The sequence below is a fragment of the Bufo bufo genome, chromosome 2 (genome assembly GCF_905171765.1).
Source record: "Bufo bufo chromosome 2, aBufBuf1.1, whole genome shotgun sequence".
Taxonomy (NCBI): domain Eukaryota; kingdom Metazoa; phylum Chordata; class Amphibia; order Anura; family Bufonidae; genus Bufo; species Bufo bufo.
In genome coordinates, this window is record NC_053390.1 from 468,061,567 (window position 1) to 468,075,059 (window position 13,493).

General features: G+C 43.1%; 1 protein-coding gene across 1 annotated transcript in view; it reads right to left on the minus strand.

Annotated features, from left to right (window-relative positions):
* Positions 1 to 13,164, minus strand: part of LOC120991621 (complexin-4-like) — a 54,543-nt gene extending 41,379 nt beyond the window's left edge. The window contains exons 1-2 of the mRNA XM_040420421.1: positions 12,992 to 13,164; positions 12,772 to 12,859 (exon numbers count right to left, since the gene is read on the minus strand). Of these exons, the coding sequence (XP_040276355.1) occupies positions 12,772 to 12,859; positions 12,992 to 13,164 (261 nt within the window). The remainder of the gene's footprint in view (positions 1 to 12,771; positions 12,860 to 12,991) is intronic.
* Positions 13,165 to 13,493: the final 329 nt, after the last annotated feature.

Below are 13,493 nucleotides of genomic sequence, written 5' to 3' on the forward strand. Positions count from 1 at the left end.
CGTTGAGCCGGTGATCTTGTGTTTGGACACGGCTCTCTAGGCAGGGTGTTACTTTGTTTCAAGCAGCGCTACAGCTGACTTGTGCATACATATGGTCTGTGATCCTGACTACACCTAAAGGTTTAGGCAGGCTGATGGAGATAGCTGAGTGAGCGTCCACATATGTTGGCATCTGGTGGATGCTTTACCCGTAATGGGTTTTAATTTCACTCGCTAGCTACCTCACATCGCCCAGCCAGGTAGATCCACAGATTATGCACCTGCGCCTGGTTAATTATATGAACCGTGTCCTGTTTCCCTTGCCAGCATATATTAGCACCTACGTGCTAGCTGGATAGGGTTCTAGTCCGGACTCTTAGGCTGTGGTGTGGATTTAATCCCTCTCCTACACCACCCTACTGGAGTCTGGAAGCCTGATAGTCACAGTTGTGATATTCAGTTTCCCGTTTTTATATACGAATTAATAAACTATTTATTATTTTTTCTTCATACGTCTATTCAGGCAGATAACCCGATACTATGTTCATCCAAGTCTCCCCATTTAAATATCCCACCTGGCTTACCCCACGTCGCTCGGTTAATGATGTAACTTCCGCTGATGCCTGATGGTGAATAGTGATGATCGAGTGCGTGCGTTCCACCTTGGAACGCGCTTGGAGGCGACAACTTCCGGCGGCTACAAACGATGTAACACATATCATGACTGAATGGGTGCCTGTCCGTGGAACGCATTACGCCCCTTCCAGTGGTTGGAGCGCATCATCCATCCGGTCTGTGGACCGCAATGTTCCGTATCAGCTAAGAAGCCTAAAATAAGGCATAGTGGGTACCGCTGGCTAAGAAGGCCGTGCCTTCGGGTGAGACTGGCCAACAGGATCTCTTCACCAACACTATTGACTAAGTGGGAGGATACACGTACCCAGAGCTCACTGACCCTTATGGGCTTGTTGTTAGAGGAGGAGAAACAGCTATTTGATCATACCTCCAAGAAACTACAAGAACAAATAGAGGCCGCCCTTAAACTCAAGGAAGATCCTGAGTTTGCGAGACGTCCCTACAAAACTCTGTTGAGAGATTCCAGGGGCTAATTAAGGAACGCAAACACAGACAGTTTATCAGGGACTTATGTGAGTTTAGGGAAAATTGTGCATATGCACTAGGCCAGGTACCTGTAGTGGGCTCAGAGCCTTCCTCCTCGGATATCGATTCATCTGATACGGACTCGTACCCCAGGACACACGGAGGACCGTCCAATCAAGGTCGTTTTGGACCTAGGCGACGAGGAGGGAAGGGATGGCCGAGAGGTTACAGAGGCAGAGGACGAGCGATAAGAGGGTCTGGCTACCAAAATGCCTCCTCCTCCTCACCTCCCTCTGGCTCCTCTATCAACATCTTGCCACAACAACAGCCCTCTTTTTTAGAGAAGAGTGTGATCCCATACCAGCTTCGGGATCGCGGCAGGACAGACAAGGGGCAATAACCGACCTCCAGATTGTCAATCTGTCCTCAAGAAGCCTCGGGTCGGAGGAAGTGGGGGTCCTTAAGAGGGGACTGTCGTTCGTGCCCTCTATGAGCTTCAGCCTCTTTACCTGGACTAAGGACCTCCACCTCTTCTGCAGAAGACTTAAGTGGCATAAGTTTTTGAAGGTAACTAACAGGGAGACGTGTAATAGGTTGGGCCTTGACGATAGTGACTTCGGTGATTTGCAAACTTTAACTGATTTGAGCAGGGAGCATAACCATGATCCTGATATGGGTCCCTTTACCACACTTAGGTCAAAAAGTAAAAGGATTCCACCCCCTGCCAATTATGAACACGTTGATATTTTCCTCCAAATGGTCACTTCTGATCTTGAACGGTTGGGTAAGATTAACCCGAAATCCTTCAATCTTTCCTCTGTGGAGATGCAGGCACTGAGGTCGCTCGAAAAGGACGAGACTATCGTCATCAAACCGTCCGACAAGGGTGGCAATCTAGTGGTCTTACACTGCGACCTTTATATGCGTATGTGCCTGGATCTCCTCAAGGATAAGGATGGTTACTGGATTTTAACTGCTAATCCGACTCCGTCCTTTCTGGAGGATTTGAAACAGGTACTGTTAACTGGCCTTAACAAAAAAGTCATCAGTCCAATAGAATTTGACTTTCTTTTGCCTGCCAAACCCTTGATCATAAGGGTATGACACCGCTGAAGGGCCACCCAATTGTCTCGGGCGTGAATTCACTAACTCAGAATTGTGGGGTTTATCTGGATCAAGTTTTGAGGCAGTTCGTTGTGTCCCTCCCTGCCTACACGAGGGACACAATGGACTTCCTCAACAAGATCGAGACCCTTAATCTTGATCCAGACTGCTTATTGGCTAGTATCGATGTTGAATCGTTATATAGCTCCATTCCACATCGATTTGGACTTGCAGCTGTCGGGTACTTCCTTCGCACTAGGGGAATACAATGTGCTTCGCATAATGAGTTTATCTTGAAATTATTGGAGTTTACATTGACCCATAATTTCTTTTTATTTAATGCACGGTTCTACCACCAGCTCAGGGGGACGGCTATGGGCAGCCCTTTTGCCCCTACCTATGCCAACCTCTTCCTGGGCTGGTGGGAGGACACCCATGTTTTCCCTGATCATGTCGTCTGGTGGTCCAACAACATTCAATTCTGGACACATTACATTGACGACGTGTTCGTAGTGTGGAAAGGTGGACCAGCGGATTTTAAGAGATTTGTTTCGGATCTGAATAGAAACGAAATAGGCCTCCGGTTTACCTTCGAACTTGACTTAGAAAGCATCACGTTTCTTGATGTGAGAGTCACCAAGATAGGTGATAAGCTATCCACAAACATCCATAGGAAGATCACGGCCACAAACTCCTTGCTTCACTGGAGTAGTCATCATCCGGCCCCTCTCAAAAGGGGCATCCCGAGAGGTCAAAACCTCCGGGTGAGGAGGAACTGCTCCAACGCTGTGTCCTTCTTCAGTGAGGCAAGGGGTTTACAAGAGAGATTTAGGGCCAAGGGGTACCCGCAACCGGTATTGAGAGATGCTTTTAAGCATGCGCTGGCGAGTGACCGGGCTGACCTATTAGTTCCTAAACGCAGAACTACTGCACCCAGCCTCTGCGGATTATTTCTGATTTTGATGTGGCTAACCGTGAAGTCAAGCAGGTGTTTAGGAAGTATTGGCCTATCCTACGGATGGACTCTGATCTGTCCGACATAGTCACTGAGCATCCCGCCGTTTCTTATAGACACAGCAGGAGTCTCAAAGATTGTCTAGTACGTAGCCACTATACACCACCCACGAGGGCGGGTACATGGCTAGATCGTAAGCCTGTTGGTGTCTTTAAATGTGGCACGTGTAAGGCATGTGAGTATATGTCCACCGCCAAGATCATTACATGCTCAGCGACTGGTCAGACGTTCCATGTCCGAGACTTTATCAACTGTAAGTCCAAAGGTGCTATATACCTATGTCAATGTCCATGCCCCATGGACTACGTCGGGAAGACAGTGAGAGAAGTGAGAAGGAGGGTACTGGAGCATGTCAATGATGTAGTCAAGAAGGACGTGACACCGATAGCTACCCATGTGAATGATTTCCATGGGGGGGACCCAAGATCCCTTAAATTCACAGTCCTGGAATTGGTACCCCCTTCTCGCCGTGGGGGTGATTGGGATAGGAGGATCCTGCAGAAGGAGAGTGAGTGGATCCACAGATTCCATTCCCAGTCCCCCCTTGGGCTAAATGAGAGACTAACTTTTTCTTGCTTTCTCTGACCTCCCCGGCCTAGTTTATTCTCATCTCACCACTTGTCCTTCATCCTATTTAGCTGGCTACCATGCCCCTTCTGCTGGATGTCCCTGTCCCCCCCCTCCCCCTCCTCCCCCGGAAGTTACATCATTAACCGAGCGACGTGGGGTAAGCCAGGTGGGATATTTAAATGGGGAGACTTGGATGAACATAGTATCGGACCAGAGGAGGAGCCGATATGGAGGACCGGACACAGACTGTGAGTAGGATATGGGCTTCTTTGCCCTACTCCAAGAAAGACTGGCTTCACTGAATATGTTTCTTGTGTAATGCAGGTGACCTAAAGTGGGGACTAATCCACTTGTTTGTTGACCACCGAGCAATCAATCATGAGGTACCGCTGTATTTCTTGGGGATCTCAAGGTGGTCGCCTCTGTCTGAAACTGTATATACCGTTGGTATTAGCATGTCTCTTTCCCACAGCTGTAGGTTACAACTTGATGATCTGGCCCGGCGTCTGAATTGCTGGGCAATATAATTGTGCCCTACTGTGCCACTCCAGCACCCTATGTTACATCTGTTTACCATATTTGATCCAATCGGATAACTGGCACTCCGCTAATATAGTGAGTTAGTTATTTATGTGATCGGGGTGCTATCTGGTGGCGGTCAATTTCTAGTCTGTGGATCATGGCTATCAGTATATTTCTGTCTATGTTTCTCTTTCACAGAGGCTTCCCCTGTATTCATGACGGTATGTAAGTAAATATCTTCTTACTCTTGGGTCGCTGGACTGGACGGGCTCTCTCTTCCTCTCACTATTATCCGTGGGTCCAACTATTAAGTATCATACATTGAGTGACACCGGTGTACCAGAATTGGTGATCTACACCTGTTTCACGGAGCTGCATTATATTATGGTTCTCCGCTATCTTTATTATTGATTTCATTATTTGTTTTCATTTACCCCCTGATGATCCCACACCGTGGGCGAAACGCGTTGGGATTTTCTGTTATAATTATTGTATGTATCACACTAACTTAACAGGGTGTGCTTTTAGATTTCTGATGTACTTTGTACCTCTTGATAAGTATTAATATCATTGGGGTTGTATACATAGTTCATCCTTCCGTTTGTTTGTCTGTATGGTCGTTCGGTAGTCTACCACTAGGCAAGTACCCTATCCGTGATCACTACTCTAGGGTGCAGTAGGAGGTGCTAGCCGAGGTTCGAGGACAGGGAGTCCCCACCACTAGGGGCCGTCCCTGGGCTAAGGTGAAGACTAGGGTGTGAGTTTAGGGAGAGTCTCCCCACCCATTAGTGGCTAGCCTTAGATTATGGTAGTTCTACCGTAGTGATCGATCTGTGTACGTCATTTATGTAAGGTTATCATTAAAACATAATTATGTGTAAGGGTTAATATTATTGCTGGAATTGGAGTTATTCTGATTGCCTGATTGGAGTCAGGAAAATGAGGAAAGTGAGGAAAATTGGTTTCTACCTCACAGTTTTTTTTGCCTTCCTCTGGATCAACTTGCAGGAAAACAGGCTGAACTGGATGGACAAATGTCTTTTTTCAGCCTTATAAACTGTGTTACTACAGTCCTGATCAAAAGTTTAAGACCACTTGAAAAATGGCAAAAAATCATATTTAGCATGGCTGGATCTTAACAAGGTTCCAAGTAGAGCTTCAACATGAAACAAGAAGAAATGGGAGTGAGACAAAACATTTTTTGAGCATTCAATTTAATGAAAACAACGAATAAACTGAAACAGGCTGTTTTTCAGCTGATCGAAAGTTTAGGACCACACCTCCCAAAAAAAACTAACCCCCCCCAAAACAGAAATCCAACTTCCAAACATGAGCTCAGTAATTAATGAGTAGCTCCGCCGTTATTGTTTATCACTTCAAAAATTTGTTTTGGCATGCTTGATGCAAGCGTTTCCATGAGGTAAGTGGGAACATTTCTCCAAGTGGTGAAGACGGACGCACGAAGGCCATCTACTGTCTGGAACTGTTGTCCATTTTTGTAAACTTCCCTTGCCATCCACCCCCAAAGGTACTCAATTGGATTTAGATCAGGGGAACACGCAGGATGGGCCAAAAGAGTGATGTTATTCTCCTGGAAGAAGTCCCTTGTCCTGCGGGCATTGTGTACTGTAACGTTGTACTGTTGAAAAACCCAGTCGTTACCACACAGACGAGGGCCCTCAGTCATGAGGAATGCTCTCTGCAACATCTGGACATAGCCAGCGGCCGTTTGACGCCCCTGCACTTCCTGAAGCTCCATTGTTCCACTGAAGGAAAAAGCACCCCAGACCATTATGGCGCCCCCTCCACTGTGGCGCGTAGAAAACATCTCAGGTGGGATCTGCTTGTCATGCCAGTAACGTTGGAAACCATCAGGACCATCAAGGTTAAATTTTTTCTCATTAGAGAATAAAACTTTCTTCCACCTTTGAATGTCCCATGTTTGGTGCTCTCTTGCAAAGTCCAAACGAGCAGTTCTGTGGCGTTCAAGGAGACGAGGTCTTTGAAGACGTTTTTTGTTTTTGAAGCCCTTCAGTCTCAGATGCCGTCTGATGGTTATGGGGCTGCAGTCAGCACCAGTAAGGGCCTTAATTTGGGTCGAGGATCGTCCAGTGTCTTGACGGACAGCAAATTGGATCCTCCGGCTGAGTGCTGATGAAATTTTTTTGGGTCTTCCACTTGACTTTCTTGTTCCATAAGGCCTCATGCACACGGCCGTGTTCCGCGGCCGAGAGCGGTTCATGGTAACCCGGCCGGGATTCCTTCTGACAGCAGGAGCGCACGGCATCATTGGTTGCTATGACGCCGTGCGCTTCATCCCGGCGCTGCTGTACAGTGATACACTCGTATAGATCATACGAGTGTATCACTGTAGAGCAGCGGCGGCATGAAGCGCACAGGCGTCATAGCAACCAATGACGCCGTGCGCTCCTGCTGTCAGAAGGAATCCCGGCCGGGTTACCACGGACCGCTCTCGGCCGCGGAACACGGCCGTGTGCATGAGGCCTTACCCTCAGGATCATTTAAGAAATTCCAAATGACTGTCTTACTGCGTCCCACCTCAGCAGCGATGGTGCGCTCTGAGAGACCCTGCTTATGCAGTTCAACAACCCGACCACGTTCAAAAAGGGAGAGTTTTTTTTGCCTTTGCCATTACTACGTGTAACTACCTGACAGAAAATGACAATGAATCCACATCTTTGCACAGATTTGGCTTTTTAAAGGCATGTGGTCCTAAAATTTGGATCAGCTGAAAAACAGCCTGTTTCAGTTTATTTTCAATTAATTGAATGCTCAATTTTTTTTTAATCTCACTCTCATTTCTTCTTGTTGCATGTTAAAGCTCTACTTGAAACCTTGTTAAGATCCAACAATGTAAAATATGATTTTTTGCCATTTTTCAAGTGGTCTTAAACTTTTGATCAGGACTGTATGTTACTATGTAATGTCATACTGTTACAGGCGAGTAATTCATAGCCTTAGGGTACTTTGACACTTGCGGCAGAGGAACTACCTGCCGGATCCGGCAATCCAGACACAAACTGATGGCATTGGTCAGACGGATCCGTCTGACAAATGCATTGAAATACCGTATCCGTCTCTCTGGTGTCATCCGGAAAAACGGATCCGGTATTATTTTTTTTTGCATTTTTAAAGGTATGTGCATGCGCAGACTGGAAAGTCGGATCCGTTTTGCCGGAACACTTAATGCCGAATCCGGCACTAATACATTTCAATGTAAATTAATGCCGAATTATTTTTGGCCGGAGAGAAAACTGCAGCATGCTGCTGTATTTTCTCCATCCAAAAAATGTAAGAGGGATTGAACTGATGCATCCTGAATGGATTGCTCTCCATTCAGAATGCATTAGGATAAAACTGATCAGTTTTTTTCCGGTATTGAGCTCCTGTGACGGAACTCAATACTGGAAAACAAAAACGCTAGCGTGAAAGTACCCTTAGACAGTAGTGATGGAAACGATGACAGGGTAGTGATTTCAATAGATTGTGGTATTGCTATTCTCAGCAGTATCCTAAGTCTTGAAATCCCTACAGAGTCCACTCCTTGTGAATCTCCCCCAAATTTTTGAATGGCCTCTTCTTGACAATCCTTTCAAGGCTGTGGTTATCCCTGTCTCTTGTGCACCTTTTTCTACTACACTTTTTCCTTTCACTCAAATTTCCATTAATATGCTTGGATACAGCACTCTGTGAGCAGCCAGCTTCTTGAGCTTTTGTGGCTTACCCTCCTTGTGGACAACTGTCAAGTCAGCAGTATTCCCCATGATTGTGTAGCCTACTGAACAGGATTGAGGGAACATTTGAAGGCTTAGGAAACCTTTACACCTTGAGTCTACAATATTGAACTTTTTCATAATATTGTAATTTTCTTGGGACTTTTGGGTTTTCATTAGCTCTAAGCCATAATCATCAGCATTAAAATAAATAAACCCTTGAATTAGATCACTCTGTATGTTATCAATCTATATAAAATATGAGTTTCACTTTTTGAATAGAATTGTTGAAATAAATAAACTTTTCAATGATATTCTAATTAATTGAAATGCATCTGTATACCACTCAGTACTATTTAAAAGGAAACAGGCCTGTTGTCTACAGTAACCAATTGGAGCTTAGCTTTCATAATTCAAAGTGCCCTGAAAAAATAAAGGCTGCATTGTGAGTGGTTGCTATGGGCTACAAGCCCAATGTACTTATTAGCTTTAATAAGTGTTAGGCCTCATGCACACAGCTGTTGTTTTGGTCCGCATCCGAGCCGCCGTTTTGGCAGCTCGGATGCGGACCCATTCACTTCAATGGGACCGCAAAAGATGCGGACAGCACTCCGTGTGCTGTCCGCATCCGTTACTCCGTTCCGTGGCCCGCCAAAAATATATAACATGTCCTATTCTTTTCCGCGCTTTGCGGACAAAAATAGGCATTTATATTGAAGGCTGTCCATGCCATTCAACAATTTGCGGAACGCGCACGGACGCCATCCGTGTTTTGTGGATCCGCGATTTGCGGACTGCAAAACACACCACGGTTGTGTGCATGAGGCCTAAGTTATATCTTTCATTATATAGTTTTCACATTTGCAACAAATCCATGAGAAAATATGCATGTGATTTAATCTCAGCCAAGCTGAGCCACGGATTGCTAGACTTGTACAGCCAAACAGATGTACAACATAGCATAAATTATTAGCTTCAGAAACCAAGTCAGGTCTCAACCTTTAAATGGGTGAGAGAGTTGAACGGCACACCTCTAGGGTATAGGTGGTGCTCAGTGGTACATCAAATCTTCATAAATACAGAATAAACCACAGCACTCCAAGCTCTGTTGCAAGAACTTCTTATTTTATTGTATTTTAATTTTTTCAATCCATCCAGAAGAAATAATATTAAGTCAATGGCCAACGTTTCAGTCTAACCTAGAACTTGTTCATGGCCTTAGACATTTTGAGCCAGTAGAATTTTGTGGTTTATTCTGTATTTATCAACCTCTAAATGTACACTACAATGTATGGATATATGCAAAAGGGGACCAAAATAGGTGTTAAAGGGTTTTAAAAAAAAAATCACCTATCAACAGGATAGCAGACAAATGTATGATCGTTTGGGGCCCCACTACTGATACCCCCACCCCGCCAATCACTAGAACAAGGGTTCTGAGCCCAAATTTAAAAGGAAATTAAATTAAATTAGGCGTTAGTCAGCACAACCCAGTGCGCAGTTGCACATCGCCATGGCTGGAAGCACAAAAGCAAAACACAAAAACAATACAACATCACTCTGCAAACACAAATAAAGTATAATATATTTTGTACAAATTTATTTGTGCCTGTCCGCCGACGTCAAGGTGATCTCTTTAGGACAGGAACATAACCCTAATTAACACATTCACTGGTGCCATACTGGAAAACTGGTGCCATACTGGGAAACTGGAAAAAATTCTAAATGAGGTAGAATTGGAAAAAAAAGCAATTCTACCATAGCTTTATGGGTTTCATTTTTACGGCATTCTCTATGCTGTAAAATTGACCTGTGACTTTCATTCTCTGGATCAGTACAATTACAGCGATACCAGATGAACTTGATGTACTCTTGTCTTTTTACTAACTGCAACTTTTTACTAACTACAACTATGCAACCGTGTAACATTTGTAAAGTTTTTGCTGATTTTTTTATTTTTATTGTCATATTCTGACCACCATAAAAAAAAAAATTATAGTTAAAGAACTGTGTGAGCGCTTTTTATTGATTCCATTTTGGAGTATGTATGACTTTTTCTCACTTTTTATTGAATTTTTTGGGGAGGTGAAGCAGAGAAAAAATGTCTAAAGCAATGCCTATGATCCTTATTTTTTTATTGTTTATTTTTTTAACTATGGGCATCATTTTAATTTGTATATTTTTTTTTTTTAAATTAGTTTTTAAAAAAAAAGGAAACTTGAATATGTGATCTTCAGTTCGCTTCTCCCTTACACTACAATGAATTAGCATTGCAGGGCATGAAATATTTGCTATGTTTTTATGGAGCCCTGCAAACTACAGCTGTATTAGGGATCCTTCTTAAAGGGGTTCTCTGGGAATTAAAAAAATGATAATACTTAAATATTACTTTATTATAAATATATTTCCAAATACCCTTCATTAGTTATAATGTCTTATTTTGTCTGGGGAGCAATTATTATGAGAAATAAAATGGCCGCCGTATATTAGTACACACAAAACATGTCCTAATCACACAGGAGGACAAGTTACTTCACAACGCTGAGGTAAAAAGCTGCCTCATCCTCCTCTCTGCTCTACTTGTCGGGGATTATGATCCTGAATAAAGATGATAAGATCTTCAGCTGAATCTCTGTAGGAAAGGAGTTCATGAGGAGATATGAAGTACAGAGAGGATGTGGTAATCAGAAGCCCCATTACAGTCTCCATTACCACAGCCCCACATTACCACAGTCTGTCCTGTCCATCCTCTCTGCACTTCATGTCTCCTCATGAACTCCATTCCTACAGAGATGCAGCTGAACATCTTATCAGCTGTATTCAGGAACACTGACAAGCAGAGCAGAGAGGAGGATGAGGCAGCTCTTAGCTGTGTCCTGAAGTAACTTGTCCTGCTGTGTGATGAGGACAGGTTTTGTGTGTACTAATAGGACGCCGGCCATTTAATTTCTCCTAATGATTGCTCCCTAGACAAAGCGAGCAATTATAACTAATGAAAGGTATTTGGGAATATATTTATTATAAAGTAATATTTAAGTATTTTCCCTTTCTTAATTCCTGGAGAACCCCTTTAAGCCTCCAGGCTATTCGGAAAATGAATGGTTTCCCAAATCTATTCAGACCCCTGGAGGTCAGATGCTGTGGTCACAATCCAATAAGGCATCTGAGGGGGTTAAATGTCTGTGATCGGCAATAAAACTGCAGAAACCCAGCGGCACCATCTTTTGGTGCTGTCATGAAGGAGAAATAGGGCATGGCTAATCTACTATTTAAGATACAGTAGTAGCATAGATACATCTCTATACCAAGCTCATTACATAAGTACAACACTAGAACTAAGCATGGTACATACGCGTATGTACAGTACCAGAACCATGCTCAGTATACACATACAGCACCAGAACCAAGCATGATACATATATACAGCACCAGTATCAAGGTCATCACATAAATACAGCTCCAAAGCCAAGCTCAGGACATAAATACAGCACCAAGAATCATGCTCATTAAATAAATACATCACCATAACCATGTTCAGTACTGTCGTCACTGAATCTCAATTGTCAGCTGTCCATATTTTCCATAAACAGCACACATGTCCATTGATTATGATACTACAGGTGGACTCCAATCAAGGTATAGAAACATAGTAACACAAAAACAAAGATTGTAAGGCTGAAAAGACGTACATCCATCCAATTTAACCTCATCATCTCAAAGAGCATGGGTATTTAAAGTGATCCTGAAAAAAACCAAAAGTGACCCCCAATTGTAACCGAATCCAAACTGACAGAAGGTGAGGCAACACAAGTAGTTATGGCCAACACAAGCCACAAGTAGACAGGGACAACAGAAGTAGGTGGGGCCAGCAATACCATAGTGCAGCACAAAATACCGCCCCAGACAAAACCAAATACCACAGAGCAGCATAAGATACTGCTCTATCACCATACTGAGGATGTTGATACAGTTGAATTCAGGAGGGCACTTGTGAATGCTGGCCAGGTGCATAAATAATTGATAAAACAAACACAGACGAATGCACGATCATAGGTCATGATTAGGAACCATCTGTTTGAAACGTGTTAACCGCTCTTCAGTGTCATTTGTGGAGATATATATAGTTTTAATCAATGAAAATAAAATCGAGTTTTAAAGGATTTCCATTGCTGGACACTTTTCTTCTTCATAAGTACCTGATGCTCCTAGCATTAATTAATGCTGAGAACATCAGATCGTTATCTACCCGGCCAGCAGCCATGAGGGGGGTTCAGGCAGCCCCCTGGGGAAATTTCCCTGTAGGGTGTATATATAGCCAGTCTGTCCCTGTCAAAGAGTCCAGAGCTAAATGTGAAGTGGCATAGTAAAGGGCCTGAACACTCATGCAAAATTTTTGTTTTTCCTTTTTATCAAATTTCTAAAGTTTCTAAAATTCTGTTTTCACTTTCTCTTTATGGGATATTGAGTGCAGATTGATGAGGGGAAACTTCATTTTTTTTGTTTTTTTTTAGCAAAAGGCTGCAGCGTCATATGTTGAAAATATCTTAGGTTCTGAAGACTTTCCAAATGCATTGTACAAGGAGTCAAACTATTTGGGGATGGGACACTCTATGGTGCCGCAACTTAGTAATACCCTGCAACTCTTTTACATTAATTTTTTTTCACCAAACCTTGACAAAGGAATAAAATTCATCTAATATACAAATAAGAAAAGGGATTTTTATTTAAAGAATTCTATCCTCTTACCTGTGGGAGTTTGTACTTGTCTCTCATGTGCATTCTGACAGTTGCTCTCTCTGCTTTCTTCTGTGCAAAGGTATGATCCCGTTCTATCCTGTATACACACAGACCTGTGCCGTCAGAGTGGAATCACTATAATCTATATATATAATCTATGTATCTATCTAAATACAGTAATAATGTGTCAGAATCAGCCTTTATATTTGAGTAATGTAAGAGCACTTACTTTTCTTCCACCAGCTGTCTTTGGTATTCCTCAAACTCTTCTCGTGTCATTCCCTTGGACTGTGCAGTTTCTTTACCATCTGAATTTTCTTTTGTTTCTGATTCTCCCCCAAGATTATTCCCCAGATTTTTCATGGAAGACCCCATCATTGTTTTAAACATTAAAGAAGCCATATTAGTTTATTGTCAACTATCCTGTAAAAGTCCAACACTTCTCTCTAGTTGCCTCCACTGGGAGCAAGCATCAAAATAATATTCAGTATATTTTCTTTGAACAATGCGGTCATACAATGTAGCATTAACTTTTCTTCAGGACATTCCTACAAAGTATGCACTAAGGCTCTTACTTCCCCTATATCTGACACTGTGCAAGGTGAATGTGTCCCTGTGTAGACAGTCTTAACCAGCTTAAAGAATTAAGTATTAAAGAGGTGGAGACACCTGCATTTCCCTTTGGAGAGGATAAGAAATGATTATCTCAGTTTTATTCTCAATATCTTGCC